General features: G+C 38.2%; 1 protein-coding gene and 1 long non-coding RNA gene across 6 annotated transcripts; one reads left to right on the top strand and one right to left on the bottom strand.

The window, feature by feature from the left end:
* The first annotated feature begins 596 nt into the window (after positions 1 to 596).
* Positions 597 to 21018, top strand: LOC136350947 (prominin-like protein). 5 transcript variants are annotated; one of them, XM_066303134.1, is made up of 19 exons: positions 598 to 895; positions 7970 to 8326; positions 9253 to 9459; positions 12101 to 12362; positions 12422 to 12609; positions 12675 to 12839; positions 12985 to 13100; positions 13644 to 13667; positions 14020 to 14185; positions 14245 to 14524; positions 14742 to 15159; positions 15224 to 15406; positions 15728 to 15862; positions 16269 to 16427; positions 16626 to 16744; positions 17744 to 17797; positions 18480 to 18620; positions 19421 to 19519; positions 19636 to 21018. In XM_066303134.1, the coding sequence occupies exons 2-19, from the start codon at positions 8221 to 8223 to the stop codon at positions 19643 to 19645; spliced, it is 2832 nt and encodes a 943-aa protein (XP_066159231.1). In that variant the 5' UTR covers positions 598 to 895; positions 7970 to 8220; the 3' UTR covers positions 19646 to 21018. The 5 variants fall into 5 exon arrangements, with proteins under 5 accessions (XP_066159234.1, XP_066159231.1, XP_066159233.1 ...); XM_066303135.1 differs by lacking the exon at positions 598 to 895 and adding an exon at positions 7812 to 7914; XM_066303137.1 differs by lacking the exons at positions 19421 to 19519; positions 19636 to 21018 and adding an exon at positions 18943 to 19080 and having other exon boundaries at positions 597 to 895.
* Positions 6373 to 7941, bottom strand: LOC136350963 (uncharacterized). Its single transcript, XR_010734228.1, has 2 exons — positions 7805 to 7941; positions 6373 to 7739 (listed from the first exon to the last, which is right to left on the bottom strand). It is a non-coding gene; the product is annotated as an uncharacterized lncRNA (long non-coding RNA).
* Positions 21019 to 21461: the final 443 nt, after the last annotated feature.

The raw sequence follows: 21461 nt of genomic DNA, 5'->3' as shown, positions 1-21461 counted from the left end.
ACCAAGCATTCAAAAAAAATCTTGCTAATGTCAAAACACGCCAATTTGCGTAGCAATTCTTAGTTCCAAAATTAGTGAAAATCGATTAAACCGTTTGGCCATTTTTTTTTTGAAAAAAAACGTTAATTTGAGAATTTTGGAGCCCTGTAGCGGCAAAACGAACCATCTTGAACATAGGTAAGTCTGCCTAGAACGCCTAATTTTCGGTTCAGAAATTTTTGAATAGGGTATTCTACAATTACTCCAGGGACACCTTATATATTTGTTGAAGACGCAATTCGTGGTCACCACGAAGGACTCCGACAATAGGTGGATTGAGACAGTTCCTGAGCCGGCTTCAGTAGCGTCCCGTTATTCATCGTCACGGAAACGAATCCATTGTCGGGGTAAATCACCCAAATTCGCGAGCCAATGCAAACGTAGTCGGCAACAGGATCATAACGGCAACGTCGCTTCGCCGCAAGAGGGCCGACGGCGTGTCAACAGGCAACTTTGATTGGCTTCCATTAGAATTGTAACGAACTGGCAACTTTGCCCGAACCAAGATGCAACCCCAATTACAAGATAACCGAACGAACTTACCGAATCAAATTAGATTTAGTTCGGTTCGGTTCACTCCGTTCGTATGATCGCGGCAGGCCGAGTCGTAACCTGCAACTGTCAAGTTGATCGAGAAGGTCTTTGTGTGTTGTGTGTGCTTTGAACGAAAAAAGATAAATTAAAAAGTAAAATAAATAAACTAAAAATAGTTCCAATCGCTTCAGTTGTTACAAAGGCCTCTGGTTAATTGAACTGTTTATAATAGTTTCAATTCCCATTGGATCTCACCAGGTCGAGTGTACGTTTGTTGTGTAGTTTTTTTGTGACTGGCCCTTCGGTTTGTTTGATACCAAACGTAAGTTCAGTTTTATAACTCAATTCGATACTTAAATAATTCACGAAATACCTTTCTGTCACCTATGCGCTGGAAACCATAAACAGAACAAAGAAAAAAGCTTATTCTTATTATTTCATTGATCTGTACTCTGCAAGAGTCAATGAAAGTGTCCTGCTTCGTGCAGCCAGAAGCCAGAAGGTCATTCAACATTAGGCTTTAATTATTTCTAGTTGACCTATTTTTGTAAGCCAGTTATTATTTATATATGACTTCATTTAATTGCCAAGATAACTGTATACATTGGCCAAAGTTGAATGACACAGTTTTAACCAGATTCTGTCCAGAACCCTTCCTCCTGTTTATTCTGTTTGTTTCTATTCTTGCGGTAACTTGCACCCCACCTTTACCGAAATATTAACGAATTTTATCCTTATTTCAAAAAAATCAGGTCACCCAAAGGGTCTAGGACCAGATGTCTCAATTAAGCCTTATTTTAAATAAAAATTAAACTAGTAATGCTGTAAGCCCTTTAAAGCCTGACATCAGAAACGTAGCCTTCAGAATACGTAGGCCAATTTATGGATGCACAAGCTTAGCATAGCATGACCTTAGACATGACTAACTTGTTGTGTGTTGTATCATGCTCTGTGGTGCACCTTTTGTCAAGTTTTGCCCTCATATGTTAAAGGATTTTCTTAGCTTGTTATGTAATGTGCTATTAACTTGACATTAGTATTATTACCAATTTACAATTGTTTTGGACCTAACAGATGACACGCTCTTGACACAAATTTAAGGCTCACCCAATGGTTACTTGGAAGTATAGGATACCCCGTATGTACACTCGACTAAGCTTTGACTTTAAAGTTACTAGGTTAGAAGAAGGCCTAGAGCTTTTGAAACTATAAATTCCATACAAAAAAAATCCTTTGTATGTTTACAAGCACCAAGTTTTATTTGGTCAGTTACCAGATTTTTCAAACTGCTCAACAGAACTGAGATTGATGTGACTAACATTATTAAACTTCAATGAATCAGTGTCCGAGACGGACACAGAGTAAACAGTAATTTGCCCAACGATTCTAGAAAGTTCATCAATCTAGGGCTTTCTACACATAATCGTAAATATCTAAATCTGGGTTTCAGCGTTAATCCGTTAATTTAAGAAAATGAGCCACAATTTTTACAAAGAGACCTACATCCCAAATACTCGTGGACCGTATCATTCAAGGTTTCAGTGGTATGCGGCAGTTATTTACAAAAACTACTAAAACGTTATGATCCATTAATTCCATCAGTGGTTGTTCTTGTTCAAATGTTCACACAGTATATACAGTGCGGTTCTAAATGTTGCCCCTTCATTAGCTTTTTAACGAATAATTGTTTTCTTAATATTAAAAATCAGCAATAATTCGGACAATAAAACTACCACTGGATTTTTGTTTGTTTCTTTAAATGTAATTTAGGCCACGAGTGGGGCAGAAAAACGATTTTAAGAAAATTGTAGCATGGGTCAGGTAACGCTTTAAATTAAAGGTGTTGTGAAACCATATTTAATGGTATGATGCGATTTAAAAGCGATTGATTAGTTTTTGAGAAAAAAATTCGATACAAATTCTGTTTAATATGGCAAACAATGAAAAAAACTGTTTTGTTGATAGGAAATTGATTTGCTCTCGATTTTACCCTAGCTTGCGTTCACCAAAAGGTGAAAGATTTTTTAGTCTTTTTTTATTAATTTTTTTTTATTACCATTATCGTTATTATTATTATATTATTATGAATCGTATTATTTGCCTTATTCTTGTTTTATTTACCACGAAACTAAATTTTTGTTGCATTTATTAAAACATTTTTTCTCTTATAATTTCGAAAACTATTATATTTCACTAGAGGTTTTCCGATCGTAAGGTTGATGATTTTTAAACATCGTCCAAAGTAGCTAGAGGCTGATTACCTATTTAACTTCTGATGTTCTAAACTTGGCCTAGCTTTCGACAGTTGAGCAGAAGTCTCCGACTGGAGGCTGTATTCCAATTTTGCCATCATTTATTAGTGTATGAGATGCATTTGACGTTAAACTCTTCGAGGATTTATTTCATACTAAATAATAAAGCGACACGCGACCTTAAAAGATATGCACGAATCATTAGTGTGGACTAGTGGTCCACTTTCTATACCTTCAGACAAACCTCCACTTACACTGAAAATGGTCTTTTAATCGATGCCCACTCATTTCTCAACTGTGTTTGTGCGGCATTCCGAATTGAAATTATTGAATATCCAGAATTTAGATATTTAATTTTTATTCGATTTAATACTTACCCTTTGCTCCATCCCTTTTTATTTCGTCCAGTAAGTCATGGGTAGGGACCTGCATTCCTGGACTACAAAAAATGAACGGACGTCCTGATGGTCCATTTTCTCTAATATCTGAAAAACAACTAATGCCAAATAACGTCTGGTGAAAGAGCCATTCTTTGCGATGGATTTACTCGATCGCAAGGGCTACACATGCAGGCTTATACAAGTTGATGACAGGTTGAATGCCCTTTGTGACTCATGTGTGCACTTTAATACACACCATGTGCAGTGTAAGTGCAAAAATTAACAATTTCAATAGAGTGCGTGATAATATTGCATTATGGCGTTCCCGTTTTTATACGGGAATGGAATAGAAAATTGTCGCGTTTAATTACGTTTCATTGACCTCATTGAACTCTAGACTTGTTGATGTATTATTACGTAGACAGAGGGTTATTAGATGTTTAATGCCGGAAACTTAGTGCGCTGCTCGGTTGGTTGCGTCTTAAACCAGAAGGGCCTGGTTTGGGGGTCTCGGGAGTGGCAGGTTGTTTAGACCGTCGTTAACGTCTGCAATAAATTCAGAATAATTTCAGTTTGAAATTTTGATATTACCGGTTTCAACTCGGCACTCGCAGTCTTCGGGGCCCTTCGAACGGGTTGCCTAAAGGTGGCCGGGGCAAACGCAGACTCCGAATAAATTAACGAAACCAACAACCATGGTAAAAGGCAATTCGGAAGGTGTTAGCTGGAAGAAAAATACCCAAACCAACTATCTATGCCCTTAAGTAACGTTGGAATAATTTCGAAGTAAGTGGATAAGAGCAATAGTCTCAGTTTTGCAAGCGTTTCAAATCACATAAAGAGTAGGTTCCACTGGTAGCTTTAGAAGATACCATCATTGGGCGTGCTAAATTGGTCCTCATACACCCACCAACGCGAAGTAATTCCGTTTTCGGTGTCAAAAAAAACTCGACTCTTTCACGGTAAATGTTCCCCCTGAGTGAGTCTCCATGGACACCGACAAGAACTAGATCAGTTTTATTTTTTAACAACCCATAAACTACAGCGAGCCACCTGTCGTCGTTTGTTGGTCAATGCACTCATGGTTCCGCAATTCTAAGGTTAGATGTGCTAGTACCTCATCACCAGTAACGGTGGTTAGTACCAGGAAAAAGTCCCCAGGAGCATTTGAAACGTGTTAAAAGCTGATAACATTGTTCTGTCACTAGATCCTCTTAGTTTTATTTTAATTCTATGATGAAGTGCTACTAGGCGTCACGCTCATGCATCCGTGACGGGAAAAATTGATTTTTTACTCTAAATAAACACAAATCGGAAAATAAAGTAGACGCAGATAGTTCCGTTGCACACTGGTCAAGTGGTGGTGTTTGCAGTACCGGACCTTGGGGGGTTAGGCGGCGTACTTTCTAGGTCAACGGTTTTTTTTTTTTTTTTTTGGTATAGTGGCGATTCAAAATTTCCCCCAGGGCGCCGGACTTGCTGAAGCCGGCCCTGTGTGATTTTTAGGCGAACTTCATTATTTCTTTACGGGTGAAAAAATTAGCGCAAAAAATGCTGACCAGGGGGGAGTTACCAATGAATCTTGTATGCGGTTTGATCCAACTGCGTTATGAAGACTGGGCTCGTAATTCAACCAAAGTTCCTATCCGTAAAGGCATCTTAGGTGGATGCCAACTTGGCAAAGGAACATGTCTCATAGTGAAATCGTAATATTTAATCGCGTTCATAGCGGTTAAGTGTTAAGATAATATTTAAACGAGATACGTATCTTAAATGATTCGACACCATTACTAACGGACCCAGAGGTGTTATCTTCAATTGCGAAATAACTTCCCCGGGCACTTTGGACGATAATCCGTAAATAATTCGGCTGATCTTCAGAGCTCAAGGATCTTCATGACCGTTTTCAATCACTTATGTTCAGCAGTAATTGCGCCTTTGTTCCAGTCCATGTTTATAGAAGCTTTTTACAATGGTGACGTAGAAACTGGGTTGTTAACGGTTCCAATGTAATGCGAATAGTCTCGATAGGTTTTTTCACCTATCGACCTAAGAATTTTCTCTCCACTCCGACACCCTGTATTTCGAAACGGAAGTGCCGCCGACCACAATTTTTTTCTCTTTTTGTCTCAAGGAACATCTTAAATTTGCGCCGCACGTTTTGAAAACACCCTATATAAAATGCGCAAATTCCGCAAGAATGCATTAACTAATGAAATGCGAGGGCGTTCCATATCAAACGATGCGTTGTACGTCATCTTTCTTTAATCCAGCCCTTAGCCCATTTCGATTCACGACTGAGTGACTTAAGGTATACGTTAAGTGACCACCAAACTGATTTTTAGCTCGGACAAAAATGGATTTACGTGCTCCGAAAGGTTAAAACATATTACTGCTTATGGCTTTAAGGCGGAGCCTTGAGTCATGGTAAATTTTGAGATGCGCGGGAAGTGCATTGCGGTCGAAATAACGGCAATGTTACATAAACAGATTTTCCATATATTTTCGCAATGTGCGATGGTCAAGAATAGCTGAGCCGAACTTAGCCATAATCCCGCAACCGGGCCTTACCCAACCATCACCACGTCGATGATGAAGGAAATTTAATACCGATGACTGTCCAAAGTAATGACATAGTCATTATTACGCTTTATATTATAATAACTGAGTATGTGTCTTTAGTCTACGATCATACCCACATTAGCGGCAAATGAACACGTCCTTGGGATTAAATCTATTACAATCATCGTTCGTTAAGCGTGAATAAATAGATATAAGAGAGAAAGGAGAATTTGGCGAATATGAAATTAGTTCTGGTTTCCGCTTAAGATTTAAAACTTCGTTTTTCCTCATCCGACTGTGTTGGATTTTACGTCAATTAGCTTATTACATATTGGAGTTTTTTAACATTTGCTTACGTTCACTTCCTCAGTTTCTGTCGTTGCAAGACTTTTGATATCGAATCAATCAAGTAGAGACACGGAAGAGTACACATTTGAATAAAAGTAGGAAATCACCCAAGATTTAAAGTGCATTGTGAGTTTTATGGTGCAATACGGCTTGGGTTATGCCTGCGGCCATGTACCTCGCGAAATGCACTATGAACCTACTAAAGGGTCTGCGAAAATAGACGCAGGAAAGGAAAAGGAAATTAAAAATGCAAAGAATATCGATTCAATCGAATTTATTGTTTCATTTTGAACGTTTATCTATGCCATTTATGTATGAAAAATTATGTCACTCAAATGTTTACCCGACTGGTTTGACTAATGTCGATACGATGGTCGAAATTTTCGACGACATTTTCCAACGTTGTCGACCCCAATTTCATTTATCTCAACAATAATGTTATTTTTAAGGTCTTGGATGATATCTGGACGATTAACGTACACTTCAATCCTCAAAAATCCCCTCAAAAAAAGTCGAGAGGTGTCAAATCGCATGGACGAGCGGGGCAACACGCATTTCCATTTCGGCGAATTACGCGCTCGCCAAATTTCGACTGCAGCAAGTCGACGTTTGCGCGCGTTGTACGGCATGTCGCACCACCTTGTCGGAGGTGAAGGTTCTTCATGTCGGTACGATAAATTTTTGGAAAAATTAATCACTCTTCATGGCACGGTATCGGTCAGAATTCGCAGTAACCGCATTTCCGTCATCGCCTCCAAAGAAACGAGGGTCAATGATTCCTTTCGATCCACGCAATCCACACCAAACAGTCGCCTTTGGAGGGTGCATCGGTCGCTCTCGGTATTCTCTGAGATTCTCATCGGTCCAAATGCGACAATTTTCCTCATTTACCGTCCCGCTTAACGTGAAATGCGTTTCATCGGTAAAGACGATTTTCGATGAAAAAGCGGCATCGGTTGCACGACGTTCAACGAGCCAATCCGAGAAAACACGGAGAAAATTATCTGTCTGCTTGAGTTTTTGTGTTAGTTGGATCTTGTATGGGTGTAAACTCACGTCCTTGTGCATAATAAAGCGTAAACTGGTGGAGGAAATGTCCAATTCTTGCGAACGACGAGTTACACTCAATTTCGGACTCGCCTTGACACTCTCTCGCGGCAGCGACACTTTCTGGTGCACGAACACTTTCGTCCGCCAGTCCTTGACTGATCACTAACCGAATCAGTTCACTCAAATTTGCGTATTAAACCACCGATTGTGATATCACTCGGGCGGTTATGCCAGCCGAAAAAAATCACGTATCGATCGAAACGTATTTATCATTTTAGCATAATTTCTATGGTGCTCTTGAATAACTTGAATTCGTCGCTCAATCGTATCGCTATCGAATCGTTACTACTCCATAACGATAAATGGCGACTGCCAACGTGACACATAGCTGACAGAAAAACAATTGAGCGTTTCTGTCAAATTGACGTTTACTCTCCTGCGCCGCATTTGGCGGACCCGTTACACAGTTGTCATATGGCAGGATTGGGCGAATGAAACCAGCCGAGTAAAGCATTTTTCGCGTCTTCCTTTCGATTAGTGGGGATCTTCAGTGGGACTTGGCTGTCTCTGTGGTCTGTAAGTGCCAGAGGAATAATCAATGTTTTTCTGTTTCTTACGTCTTTACATCTTACGACTTACGTTAACGAGGCTATAAATCCAGCAGTTGAACGTTCGACATCCTCCAACAACTATTAGTTGTACGAGGCAGTTGTACCGTTTTCCTATACGTTTAGCATGGTGCCTTGCAGGTACACGTTCCTTCTTCATTCACTGTATTATTGACCATTATTGTTTTTGTTTCAGATTGAATTGCGATGCAAATTCGCCCAACTATGACTGCCAATCAGACTTAAGCACCTTTTGCATTGCCATTAACGCAATTAGTAAAGTATTTAATTTTTTCGGAAACTAATCTAATCTTATCATTTCATCGTACCTGCCTCCCCGCGTATCAGGTTTTACAGCAATGAATAATTGCGTTTTAATCAAACCCATGTATTGATATTAGAATTTACGAGGCTAGCGAGCCGAGAGCACAATAACTATTGAGCAAAATGAAGAAAAGTAAAGAGAGAAGAAAGAGACACGCAGTAAACGCTGCCAGCGCTTTTCTGTCGTTCGCCCTTGTGATTTTAGCTGTGCAACTCTCCGATGGAGGAGGTAAGCTTAAATTTATTAAAAACCCTTTACTAAACGCAATTATCTGATGGAATTTATCACGCTTTACTTATAGATATTTCTGTCACAGCCCTCCGCTTTAATATATTAGCATTGAACTGCAGCCAATCCTAGAATTATGACCGTTTTTGTGTGAGATACGCAGGTATTTTTCAATGCTTTATTATACACCTGAGGCATCATATGAAAGCCATGCAGCGTGTTGTTTATATTTTCCGAGTAAAACTTAGAAATAGATTTTGCTGGTTTAAAATTTCCTCTGAATTAAGGTGGATGATGAATAGCATCAGTCTCGTGGGATTAACACAGCAGAGCAAATCATGTGCGAAGGATTATCGGTTCCTGAAAGATACCACCAGGCTTTTGTTCGTTGTAGGGTGGTGTTTTTTAAGAATTTGTAAAGTACAAGATATATGTAGCGTTTAGAATAGCGTTGATGCTTTTGAGTGCTTTAGGCGTTGAATTTGGACAATTCTCACACACAGGCGGCATTTATTGAGCTATTTGTGAGGTGGAAACCGATTCGCGAGTGCAATATTGTATATTTCCTTTTGCGTGATCCGGGTTCAGATTTTGAAGCACAAAGTTCAGCATGAAGTTACTTCCAGCGATTTCTCTAACTAAAAAAATACGCCAAGTGAAACGCTCCATGAAAGTTTTAAAAATAACACAGTGTGTTTGGGTAGTTGGTCTAGCTAGATAAGTTCGTTGCACTCTGTCCACCATTCATTTTTTTTTCTAACACACGTGCGTGTTAGTATTCGTTATCGCGACCACTATCCCCGTAGATCGTATTTACTTCCGTGGGGGGTCGTGAGAAAAGGAGTATTCCTTCACGGTTGCGTTCTTCATAGCGTTCCAAGTCGCAATAATGAGTGCTTCCAACCAGATCTGACTTCAATTTCCAGGTCAATTTGCAGTAAAAATCAACGATATCGCCCGGAATTTCCACACTGCAGTGATCCAACTTAAGGACAACGTCACGTATAGCGACTATGTGGACAATGCGACTTACTTCAGTAGCACCAAATTCAATGCCGCAGGAATGGGCGGGCTCTACAAGCTGACGAAAGGGTTTGTAAACGCCATCAGTCCGACTGACATTTTCATGGACGGTAAGTGCTGATTTCAGGATTCGATTTAATTCATCATTTCCGCGTTCAATACTACAGAGAGTCAACGTATCTCGGCGTAACTTTCTTTTAAAGAGGGTCGCGCAAAACTAGCAACACATTGGTGAGGTGATAGGGTCAGTCGAACCTCCAGATGTCTTTGTTAATGCTCGGTGGTTTGGTTGAGGGAACGTTCCAGTACGATAATCTAAAGAAAAGTTGTACCCCAAAAGGTGCTTTTGTGCGCTCGATACCCGGACAAACTCCGAATGCAGAAGTTTCCGGTGAACAATTGAACGAAGCACATCGATTCTTAATTGAAGTGCGTACTCCAATGAAGAATCGATCTCCGACACGATAATGGAGCACCGCACCACGTGCAAGACAAACCCTGGAAATAGTTCAACAATTGGGTTGGGAGATGCTTCTTCCTCATCGTCCACCGGGTTTCCGCTAGCTACATTTTCCAATGTCCTCTCCAGATATTTCCCTTCGGCCGGCGGCTGGTCGACTGGTGCTTCGCTGAGACTTTACACTCAGATTTTTTGTCACAAATTGTAAAGCGAACTCTCCCGAAATGAAAGTTGACAGGTGCGCCACTACCCCCCACCACCACCACCACCACCACTACCACCACCACCTAAGCAGTTTTGTGGTGATGAAGCGTTTCGATCTTCAAAAAAATTACGCGAACGGCATTCATTTTTGCAATAAGCGATGTAATGGCACGTTACGAAAGAAAACATTGACATTAACCGAATAGCAACAAAATGGAATGATACATCAACACAGTTGGAGCGTTTACTTCTTGAAAAAAGGCGGAAATGTCAACACCATTGTTCGTATCGAGGCCGACAAAGGTCGATACGGCAGAGTTAGCAACATTCTACACGTTTGGTCTGCACCGTGTTGTATCTCTTCTCTTTGGTCGTCACCAGAAATTGTCCCATCTCGATCCCGTTGTAAAGGCGGCAGCTGCCACCGCCTCATCCTAAACTTACCAGATAAAAAGTAAGAGTTTTTTTTTTAATTTTTTTTCATTCGCCCCATTGCTGTTGCGAAATGTAATCCAAATCAGTGGCGTGAAAAATGTTATAATAGATAATCGCATTTTTTGCCATAACTGAGTTATTGCACTACTAACCCACATTTATTGACATTAAAACAATTTCTTTGCAACGTTGCATGATGCATGTTGGCAAATAGCGATAATAAGCGTTCGCAATTGTGTAACGTCGAATAAATCTTTGAATTTGTGAGAAATGCTCGACACATTATCTTGCGATACTTGACCTGTACAATAACAGTTAACACCCCCGACTGGCCGACAAAGTGGTGGTTAAATTATTTGGGTTTTGCTTTGCTTGAATTCCTGCTGGATTTCATGGTGCCGTTCCAGTTTGCGGCAACGCCATATCGGCTCGAATTTGCAACCCCCCCCCCTGTCCGCATTAACCTTACCAGAGGAGTGCGCGAGCCCCTCGAAAACTGCCTATAAAGTAAGTTTGAGTTGAGAACCAATTCAGCCGGCTTCGCATATCTTTCACGTGATCTCCTGGGCTCCGAAAACGAGTACCCTGCATAGAGGAGGGAATTCAGAAAATTGGGTTATACATCGAACAAGCACTTAAAACAATATGTGAACAATCCGTTTTTCTGGTCAAAAGAAACACACTTCCTACTTCTTTGATTCGTAGTTGGTCTGGCGACCTGCCAACTTAACTGTTTATTTCGGCATTGTTGTTTACGTAATATGAAGAGAGATAGGTCGTTACCGTATTGCAGCTGTGAGTCGTAACCGTTGTAACCTACTTCAGGTCTAGTGATGTATCGATTTTTGCTAGTATGTCCATTGGGCTGCCTCAAAGCTTTACCTTCGTTGTGGGTCGTCGTGCCTTTTTTCAGCGTTTTGCGATTTCAACGAGGTCGTCGGACGTTCCCATGGTAAAACAGGGACGAGTGCAGATTCTTCCAAAATTGAAATCGCCAAATCAACGAAATCGGTACACCTCGTAAATTTACATCTAAATGTGCTCTGCAGCTTACATTTGCGACTGGAGGCGAGATTCGACCCGTTCGGTTTGCGCCGACAATTCCGAAAGACTTCGGATTCTTTTCACCGCCTTAACATTCCCGTAAATTGGCACCACCCTGTAGAGTTAAACCAATAAACTACTTACATTAGATTAGATGATTCATGATTACTTAACGTCGTAATACCTGTTGAAGGTAATTAATCAATTTCAATCAGAACGGGAACTCACTAAGGTACTTCATCGCTTCGATTATCGCCAGGATTTCATGGTATTTGAAAAGCTCGTGTTAAGAGGAGCGGTGCCATTATTGTACTTGCGATTTCCGAAAACGTTTTCGTTTTTAAAATACGAGGGTTAGTTCGATCGATCTCCAAAATCCACAACTGCGTAAATAGACATAATTGCCATCAAATCTTATAAATAAGTTATGACACGTTCCATCTGTTTACAGCTTCAACTAGCCTGGTTTAAGCTTGAGAATAATTAATTTTTATACGAAACACCCTGTACATCTTTCTGCCTTTCTTTTGGAATTGGCATCCGGGATAAAAATTTATTCGCAAGAGTTGCATGCATCATAATGCACGTAATCTGTTTTTCTTTTTCAGGTTTGATCTCGCTCAACGACAACAACGTTGAAATTAACCTACCAAGTAGCTCCAAGATCGCCAAATACTATTCGAGCTTAATAGCGATAGTGGTATTTTTGGTTCTATGCATTGTACTGTTCCCAGTATGCGGTTTGTTCTTCTGTTGCTGCCGTTGCTGCGGCAATTGCGGTGCCAAGCCTCAAGCATCGGACAAAAATAAAGATACCACTAAGAAGGTCGTTGCGGGTACCTTGTTAATTTTGTGCGGGACAGGATTACTGTAAGTGATACTTTTTCCTTTTCGCTCCACACTAAAAGCTACTGAGGGTTTTTATACAGTTTCTGCATAGTTTGCGCATTTACAAGTAACCAGCAGCTGCACGTCGGGTTGGATAAGTTTCCAGAAAACATGAACACTTCAATCGTAGATGTGACCACTTACATGAATACAACCAATAATCATATATATCACTTATTGCATACCAATTATAATGAATTCGCCGATGTATTAACTGAACTTATGAACAGTAAGTTGAGTGTCGTTGCCAGGTGTTCTCCTTCTAAGGATTTAATGTTTGTTTCCGCTGCTAAGACGGGTCCAATATTACAATGGAATACTTAAAGGAATACACCAATGCCTCGGCTGTATCCACGATTTACCAGTTCGTCGACAATTTAAATGCGATCAATGATACCTTGTACGATATGAAGAATCAGACTAACAAGTTAAGAGTATATGCTTCTCAGTTAAATGACGGTGAGCTATTAAGTTTTATACCGGGTTGGTGTGGAAAAGTAGCATGTCCGATACGACACGTGCAGGGAAGTGATTATAACGTTGTTTTTTTTTTTGCTCTGACCCTACTGCTCAGAGATTTTCTAATTCTCGTCTATCGTTTTAGCTCTTCGCAAAGTTAAATGGGATCTCACCACTACTTTAACAGAATGTGGGCTTCTCGCATGTAAGGAACTGTTGACAACAATCAGTCAACTGCAAACAAATATACATTTCAATAAGGTAATATATTAGTGGTCAGTTCGTCTCTAAGTGCTGAAAAACACTTGTCATCTGCATTAAGACCTTTTTCGGCCTTTCTCATTCAAAACTCATATTTTGCTCCGATGCAAAATATCTCTCGACGTGTTCCATACAGTTTTTTCCTACCGGCGTCCGCTAAAGGAACTTTATTCCATACCATCTCAGTAGATGTGCGTTTTCCACATTTTAAAGAAGCATGGTTTTGGCGTCTTGTTAGTCTGTGGATTGTGACGTATGAGTAGTTACTTAAAACGCAAATCCTTTGCAAATTGGTGCTAGTAAGAAACGAAATAATGCGCAATGAACGTCCAAACTTGCAGAAGACAACAAAGTCAAGACACAAGCGCTCGTAGGAAAAATATTGTACGTTGCACGTGGGAAAGTGTCCATCGCACTGGTCCATGTAAATTTTCCGCACTTAATAGGTAAATTACTAGATATTACAAAATTCACAAATTGGACTAAATAGTAATAAAAATAAGAGATGAGGATGTATTTATAATATATTTCATTTACATGCAGTACCTGGACAGGTATTTTCCCAAGGTAAGAATCTTAGTATTCACGCACGGTAGAAGTGTAAGAAGGCATGTTTTTTTTTTTCAATTTTGAATGTTTTAGACCTGTAACTAGTGTACGGTGGATGTAGACACCCCGTATGTTTGTATTCTAAACTTCGCTGCCTTTAACGTCAATAATAGTTTTAAAGTTTAACTACCCACTCAATGCAGTACTTTAAAAGACCTTTCTGGCATCCAGTCAGCCCTCGTATGGTTAACAGATATCTTGGTGTTTTGCCTGACTTGCCAGAGAGAGAGATGACTTTTCATTTAACTATTACTCCTAAAATATCTAAACCAGCATGTAGATTTCACTAATTTACATTTTCCTACTCCAGGTTCCTGATCTTTCCTCCACAATTAAAAGTTTAGATGAACTTAACGTGATTCAGTTAACGAAAGATGTCAAGTCGGGTATTGAAAAATTAGACGACATTCAAAAACAAATAAATAGTTCGGTGACAACTGGTCTGTCGGCAGCAAAAAAGCAGCTCAACACCGCAGGTGCCACTCTATGGATACTGCCTGGATATTTGTGTCTTTAATCGTCAAGTTTTTTGCAGGAGAAACGATTAAAACTAACCTTGACCGTGTCACCAACACCATTGATGAGGCCAAAAAACAAATACTGTCGAGTACCTCTTCGCCTATTGACACGAGTAAAAACTATATTAAATTATATGGAAAATATCGGTACTATGTAGGAATCGCCATTAGTTGTGCGTTGTTACTCGTCACGGTTTGTATATTATTGGGTCTTATTTGCGGAGTTTGCGGGAAGAGACCAGATGGATATAGCGATAATTGTTGTAATAAAGGGGCTGGCAGTAATTTCCTTTTGTGGTAAGTTATTCGCGTTAAATTATGAAATTTCGCAAAGCTTAGGAATCTCCACACATCGGCAAGTTCTCCAAGAACAGCTCTACTACAATCCTAATAGCAACAAAACAGTCGTATTTGATCGATGTGTGGTTCAAATTTATCGCTTTTACTTCATTTAATAAAACAAATATTAACTGACGGGAACTAACTTTCAAGTTATAAATTTGTATATTTTCAGTGCCGTGTTCATAATGTTCCTTCTCGGATTTATCATATCCATCATAACCCTGGCTGCCCTTCTCTCGGGCGTCATATCGGAAAAAGCTATCTGTGCCCCGTTAAGGAATCCAAACTCGAACAACTACACAGTAATACGACTCTTGGATAACTATAATTTTAATCTGGATGTGGACATAAAGCCCAGCACATTGATGTCTCAGTGCCACCAAAATATGAGCATCTACCAAACGTTTAACTTGAGTACTAAGTTCGACTTGGACAAAATTGAGTCTGAATATAATATCTCCGACGCTTTGAATTCGCTCAATTTGACCAATGTCAGCATTAATGCCGATCTAGTTCTTATCAATGAAACCGTTTTCGATAACTTAGGAAAATTTGCCCCTCAGATAAACGTAGAAGGTTTTATGGATGAAGTAAGTTTTCTGAAAATTGACGCACTCTTCAATAACTGAAGTTTCCCTTTATTCCCCAATCCAGTTGAGTCATAACTTAACTAACTACAATTTGGATCAATTGGCATCTACATTGGAAAGTATAATTGCATCTCTTGGATCCAGTCAAGAAAGTTTAAAAAGTAACCTTCAATTGAGCTTACTACATTTAAGAACTTATGAGGACAAGCTCATAGACCCGATGAAGAGTTTGTCTGAGGACTTAATAGTAAGTAAGGAATTATCAATGAAGCAAAATGATCAAATATTGAAAAAAATATCTTAAGTGTTTTTTGACATATTTTTTTCGAATTAAATTATTTCTAGCTTTATTCTCATATTTATTGCACCTTGTGCTAAACAAGATATAGATATTCGTATATGAATAATATTATAGAGGATGTTTCTTAGTGACATACTAATATTTCAGGGTGTAAAGAGACCGGAGCACTCATTCTGAAATATGAATTCGTCAAAAAAAGCCTGTTTAATTTTTATTACATGTTGACTTGGATAAAAAGCGTAAAAATATTATTTTAATCGATTTTAGGATAATGCCAAAAGTGTTAGCGAACAAATAAAGATGGGATACAACAATTTCTCAGAAGCCGTAGAGAATCTAAAGGTAGACGTTGAACGTGCACAGACAATTTTAAGAGTAAACGGAACTAAGGTTCTTAATGAGGTATGTGAACTTTGATCCGTTTTGATACGAACTATTTGCGAGAACCATTTTTTGTAAAGCTCATCACTTCGCACCTTTCGTTTTCAAAATAGATGCAGAAAAACATATGTAGGTGTTGTGGGTCTCAACTTTTCTCATTTTCCTCAATGTCGTACTTTGTTGTTACACCCATTATAATATATGCAATGCTTACGATAAATCCCTATGTTTTATAGGAAAAGTTTGTCTGCAGGTGCCAATTCTGTAAGAGACTTTCACTTCTGTTGATCGTTGGTGCATCCATCTAATTCAGTTCACTTGCACCATTATGTCAGGAATCTGTGTTTACATGTCTTATGCTCGTCCTTGTTGTAAACCGGTATAAATAATTCTGTGAGGAGGCTTACTCAATACTTATTTTTTTTAGAGTGCCCATCACTTCATAAATGTCACCGAGCATTTGATCAATGAGTTCATCGACCGAGTGAAGGATCACGTTGAAAATAAAATTGGCCAATGTGGACCGCTTAGTTTAGTTATCAATGGGACTCTGACCTCCACTTGCGATAAAGTGTTGCTTCCATGGGTAAGTTTGACGACGTACAACCCATCCACGTATAGCCAAATTTTATTAGTTGCATAGCAATACAAAAAAAGTGATTTTGGCCTTTTTTTGCACGTGTAAATAATGACAAATTCCAAGAACGATATCGCTTTGCAATTAAACTAAAAAACGGCTAACGTCTATATTTACTGAAGGTAAACCCGCTTGTTTTCCATTTAGAACGGTTTTTGGTTCAGCTTGTTCTGGACCATCGTCTTGTACGTGCTTACTATAATAATAGCTGTGAAGTTGGCCAACCTGTATCAGAAACACAAGCCGTATGACCACTACGTTGAGGCGTAAGTTTATCTTAAATAGTTTGATAATTAACTTTAGAATTAGGTGCATATAGCGTCTAGTAGCTTGGTCGCTGTCCTAGCCTGTCCTAAAGAAAAGTTCACACGCAAGAACTGATCTCCCCCCCAAATTATAAAGTCGCTATAATTTGTACAAAGAGGTTGGAATGACGCCCATTGAGTTTTTTTTCAACTCGCGCTTTTTAAACATTTTTTGGTCTACAGGGTGATTCAAAAATCGACAGCACTGAAACGCGTTGATGCATATTCACCAGATTTCTCGATTTTACTCGTCATAATGATATCGATTTTATTGATGTAGTAATGCAGCGTTTCTTAGCTTAACAATATCAAACGAGGAGCCAAGACAGTCTTGAAAAGCTGAAATTAAAATTCGCGTAAACACTGTAACCACGTTTCTGCTCCAAGTTTTTCTCATCATTATGGACTATCTAAAACATTTAAATAAAAATCATCATGATGGAGAAATAAATAGCGTGAACTAACTTTGGATGATGTCTTAATTTCTCTCTTGCGTTTACGCTCAGCAAATTCGTTCACGCAACGATCGAGCTTTTTACTGGTATCTTAAGGCCCAGTTGCACACTCATAGTTCAAACGTCAGATTACTTGAACCAGAGGTGATTCCCGACGCACCCATAGGAATACCATTGTTGTCACCAAGCTGTGACAAATGAAAGCAATTTGATGGTAGGCCCGTTCTTACGGGATGGTTCACGTGCTAAAGGCAGGAATCTTGAAATTTCGAATTCAAAATCTTAGTTATCCGCAAAGGTTTCAAAATCTCAATGGCAAATGAAATAATATTGGACTCAGTATAGCTATTTGGTTCTCTTTCCTTGCGACATAATCTGCCTACATATTTGTGTTTTGCATAATGCTTGTCCGTTGGCTGGTAACAAATGTATGTGTGTATAATATGTCAGTGTATATTATTGTCTATTTTGATTTTAAAAGCGTTGTTTTTATGTCCTTTTGCAGAGAATATTTGTATGATGCGTATGCCGATCGAGGGGATAATATTCCCTTGAACAGGTGAGTCTTGCATGGGGATAGAAGTTAGCTACAAAGGTTTTCGTGAAAATGCCTATTATTTCCACTTCCGCTGACACATCGTTAATGTAATTGCTTTGGCAAAATTATTAAAATATTCAGTAGTAAGTAGTCATAGCAATAACTCTTTAAACTAATTTGTCGTCGACGAATCCACTCGGATAAGATGTTGCAAACTCGGTCAATCTGGAGCACATGCGAGTGTTTGTATGCTGTAATATAAGATGCATGCCAAGAAGCGTTTTCTTGGACTTACTGTTTCCAAGAAGCGTTTCGTAAGAAAATTAGTTTTACACGAGTTTTAATGTGATTAAACTTCTCTTGAAATCCAAAGCAATTTCAAGAGAACATGAAATTTAATGATTTTCTACGCTACATCCCTACAACGAATGCAAGCCATAAGTCAAATTTATCTGTAGCTTTTGGAATTTTTTTTTAATCCGTGTGGGCCTTAATAATTTCCATACTTCTGTACTTAACTTTCCAATTGGTTTGTTATCTATTTAACTACATGTCAGTTAAATATTTCATTGTTTTGACTAGTTTCACCTTCAATCGACTGTCACTACCCTACAGTGTCTTATGCATTGATAACACTAATGTTCTTTTAATTGGATACAGAGCTGCTGAGCTAATTTAATTCAACAGAGTATTTTGTTTGCAGCCGTGGAGGGAAACGAAGCAAAAAGAAAGGCAAGAAGGGCAAACGGTACGATGAAAGACCTAGTTCGGGCCGCGATTTAGGAAGGAACTACCCTGCCGGATCTAATCCGCCTGATGCGCGGTATGCTGACATGGCACCAAAGTAAGTAATAAAAGTAAAAATGTTTTCAAAATGGTAGTAAATGATATATGAGGAGAGAAACCAATGATTCCATGAATGTTCGATCATAACTTTAGTAATTTTCATGAGAACATTTTGCGATGTTGTCTATTAAATCTAAAGAGTTGTATATCGGCATTGTTATCATCTCCTTGTATGCGTAGATAGCCAAACTGTTTTATTAGTCGCCAATTCCCGGTCGAAAGACCTTTTACTAACACTTTTCAGTAACTTACATTCAGAAAGACATTCAGATTTTCAGATTTACGGAAAATTTATAATACTTTTTACTTAATAATTTCAGATACGGTTATCAAAACCCATATAAACAGGATCCCAATGACAAATACCTAACTTCTACTAGATTTTAATAAATATTTTAAATAATTTGTTGTGTTTATATTATTGTTAGATGTTTTAAATATATAATAGATATTTGTTATTCTTTAGAGAAATTCTTAGTTTATTTCAAAATTTAAAGGGTGCTCGTATCGCTTCATTTCTGTTTGGATCATATGTGTTTGCCTTAGTGATCGTTTTCAACAATGTTGCTAAAAAATCAAATTATCTTTCTAAACGAAGACATGTGTGGGTCTAAAATAACGCATCCTGAATGGTCATAAGTATGTCAAAAAGGGAGGTCACGACTTGATAAGTACTTTGAATAAGAACGATACATCTATCGTTATCGTGTACTAACCTGGGTGGCAAAACAGGATATTTTGAAAGCTTTTTTGTAGTTGTTGCTTCTTAATAAATGTTGCTTTTGTGTGTTTTTCCAGGCAATGGGTAGATTTCCCAAATGGTGGACCTCCGCATTACCAAAGAGCGCCGACAGAGTACGAGAGGCCCCCACCCTACTATTATCCTGGCAGTGGAGGGTAAGTTTAATTGTTTTTAACCACGTGTTGCGATCAAATGCATGTCGTTCGTACTGCCGATTTCGGAAGCGTGCAGAGGCTTTGTGTTGTGTTTATAAATTGTTTATGTTTTCTAGGGATCATTAAGTATGAGAAAAAATCGACTGAAGTAAAGGTGCGCTGAAACCGCTTTGAAAATGTACAGACTGATATAACGAGATCGTCATATAGTTCATGTTTTCCTAAAAACCTTCTATTAATGTTAATGTTTAGGTTAACTATTAGACATTTACTAAACAATTGCAATTTTTTTTACTTCATAATAAGTATTAGGAGATTTTACTGTTCTGGAGATTATATTATTTAGTTTTATTTTTTGTGATACAGCTGTAAATAAATCGGTTATTATTACTCATTATTGGTAAACTCAATCAAATTGAGTGGTGCTTCTGGGCCAGAAGCTGGCATGTGTAATAGGTAAATAATACGTACTAGAATAAATATTATTTAGGCATGTGTTCTCAGATAGTTACTTGGTCGTTTTGAACACATTCCATTTATCCTTACTGTGCTCAATACAAACTATTTTTATATCGTAGTCGCACTCTATTTAACCACTTACTTATTGAACTTATCATTAAGAGTCTCAAATTAGCCACAAGAGATGTGATTATTGTTAAACATACAAACTGTGTGTTTATTTTTAGGTAAATTGTTGCTTTTTGTGTTTAATCCTTTCTCAAATACCTAATTTGCTATTGAGGTTTTGAATAAACTTCTCACGTCGCTGTGTAATATACAGGGTGCTACGAATTCGATGCCTTAGCATTGCCACTTTACCACCTGAGGTGGAGAGACAAGACATTTTAATGCTGAATAAAATTTCGATAAAAATAAATTTAAAAATAAGATCATTGTAAATAGCAATTTGAGTTTTCAGTTGTTCATGTATCTAGTATTGGATATTATGAGAAGTCAAAAGAGCTTTGAATATATAAATAATCCAACTATTTTTAAAAAAATTATGACAAATACATATTCAGCACTAAAACACGCAACTTTACCTACATTTAGTCAATTCTGTATCTCTTATGGTTATAGTCAGTGCTAATGCAGTGAATTTGTATTTGGCTGTTCTTTGTTATCAGTAACATTCCAAAGATTCACTGCCCTTAGAACCCTGATAAATAAGGTATCTTCAGTAATATGTGTTTCATTTTGCTACGTGGGATTTTTCTTTTCTGTATTACTTAGAGAAATTGGTGATTTCCATATTGTTGGCAAATTTTGAGCATGAAACTAAAATGCATTTAGATCCAGACCACACAACTGTAATAGAATATTAAGTCGTATGTAGTACTATCTTTCGCCACCACATGTTTGTGCTCAATTTTTACAAAATATACCCAATACCGGAGGCCAAACTGTTGCCATATTAAACAGCTCTTGTATTTATTGGTGTTATATAGTTAAATATAATTCTGGTGTTTATACCTATCAATAAATACTGAAAATGCCTACCCACTTCTTTTATTTACTTTACCCGAATCAAAAGAGATGCATCAATATTTAACGTTCCAAAACGTTGGTTCTTGAATGGCAAATTTTAGACATCAATTCATGATATGTGTGTATACTGAACTTGAGGGTAACCCTAGGTAGTTCCTCTAGACTTGCTTGAAATTGAAGCTTTTAGGCAACGAAACAGGTAGTATTCATTGTTTTATTAAAGAGAATTAAAATATGCGTAAACCGAGAAATTTGGCGACGTTATGGTGAAGGAACTTGTAATGCGATAATTAAGTTTGAGAAACTATATTTGATTCAAATAGAATCGTTACAGAAATGAGGAAACTTCCGGCAATTCAAGTGTTTTTATGGCAAGCTTTAAAAATTTAAAGAATAGTTCAACTTACTAAACTCTTAGAAAAATCGAGGAGAAAATAGTAAAAAATAATAAATA

Source organism: Euwallacea fornicatus, chromosome 4, assembly GCF_040115645.1.
Source record: "Euwallacea fornicatus isolate EFF26 chromosome 4, ASM4011564v1, whole genome shotgun sequence".
NCBI lineage: Eukaryota > Metazoa > Arthropoda > Insecta > Coleoptera > Curculionidae > Euwallacea > Euwallacea fornicatus.
The sequence above is the reverse complement of the archived record's forward strand: the minus strand, read 5'-3'. Positions and strand labels throughout refer to the sequence as shown.

Coding starts and splice junctions, on each gene's coding strand:
- LOC136350947 (XM_066303134.1), top strand. CDS start 8,221: ATGAAGAAAAGTAAAGAGAGAAGAAAGAGACACGCAGTAAACGCTGCC. Junction 9,460..12,100: donor GACTGACATTTTCATGGACG/GTAAGTGCTGAT, acceptor TTTCTTTTTCAG/GTTTGATCTCGCTCAACGAC. Junction 13,668..14,019: donor TGGACAGGTATTTTCCCAAG/GTAAGAATCTTA, acceptor TTCCTACTCCAG/GTTCCTGATCTTTCCTCCAC.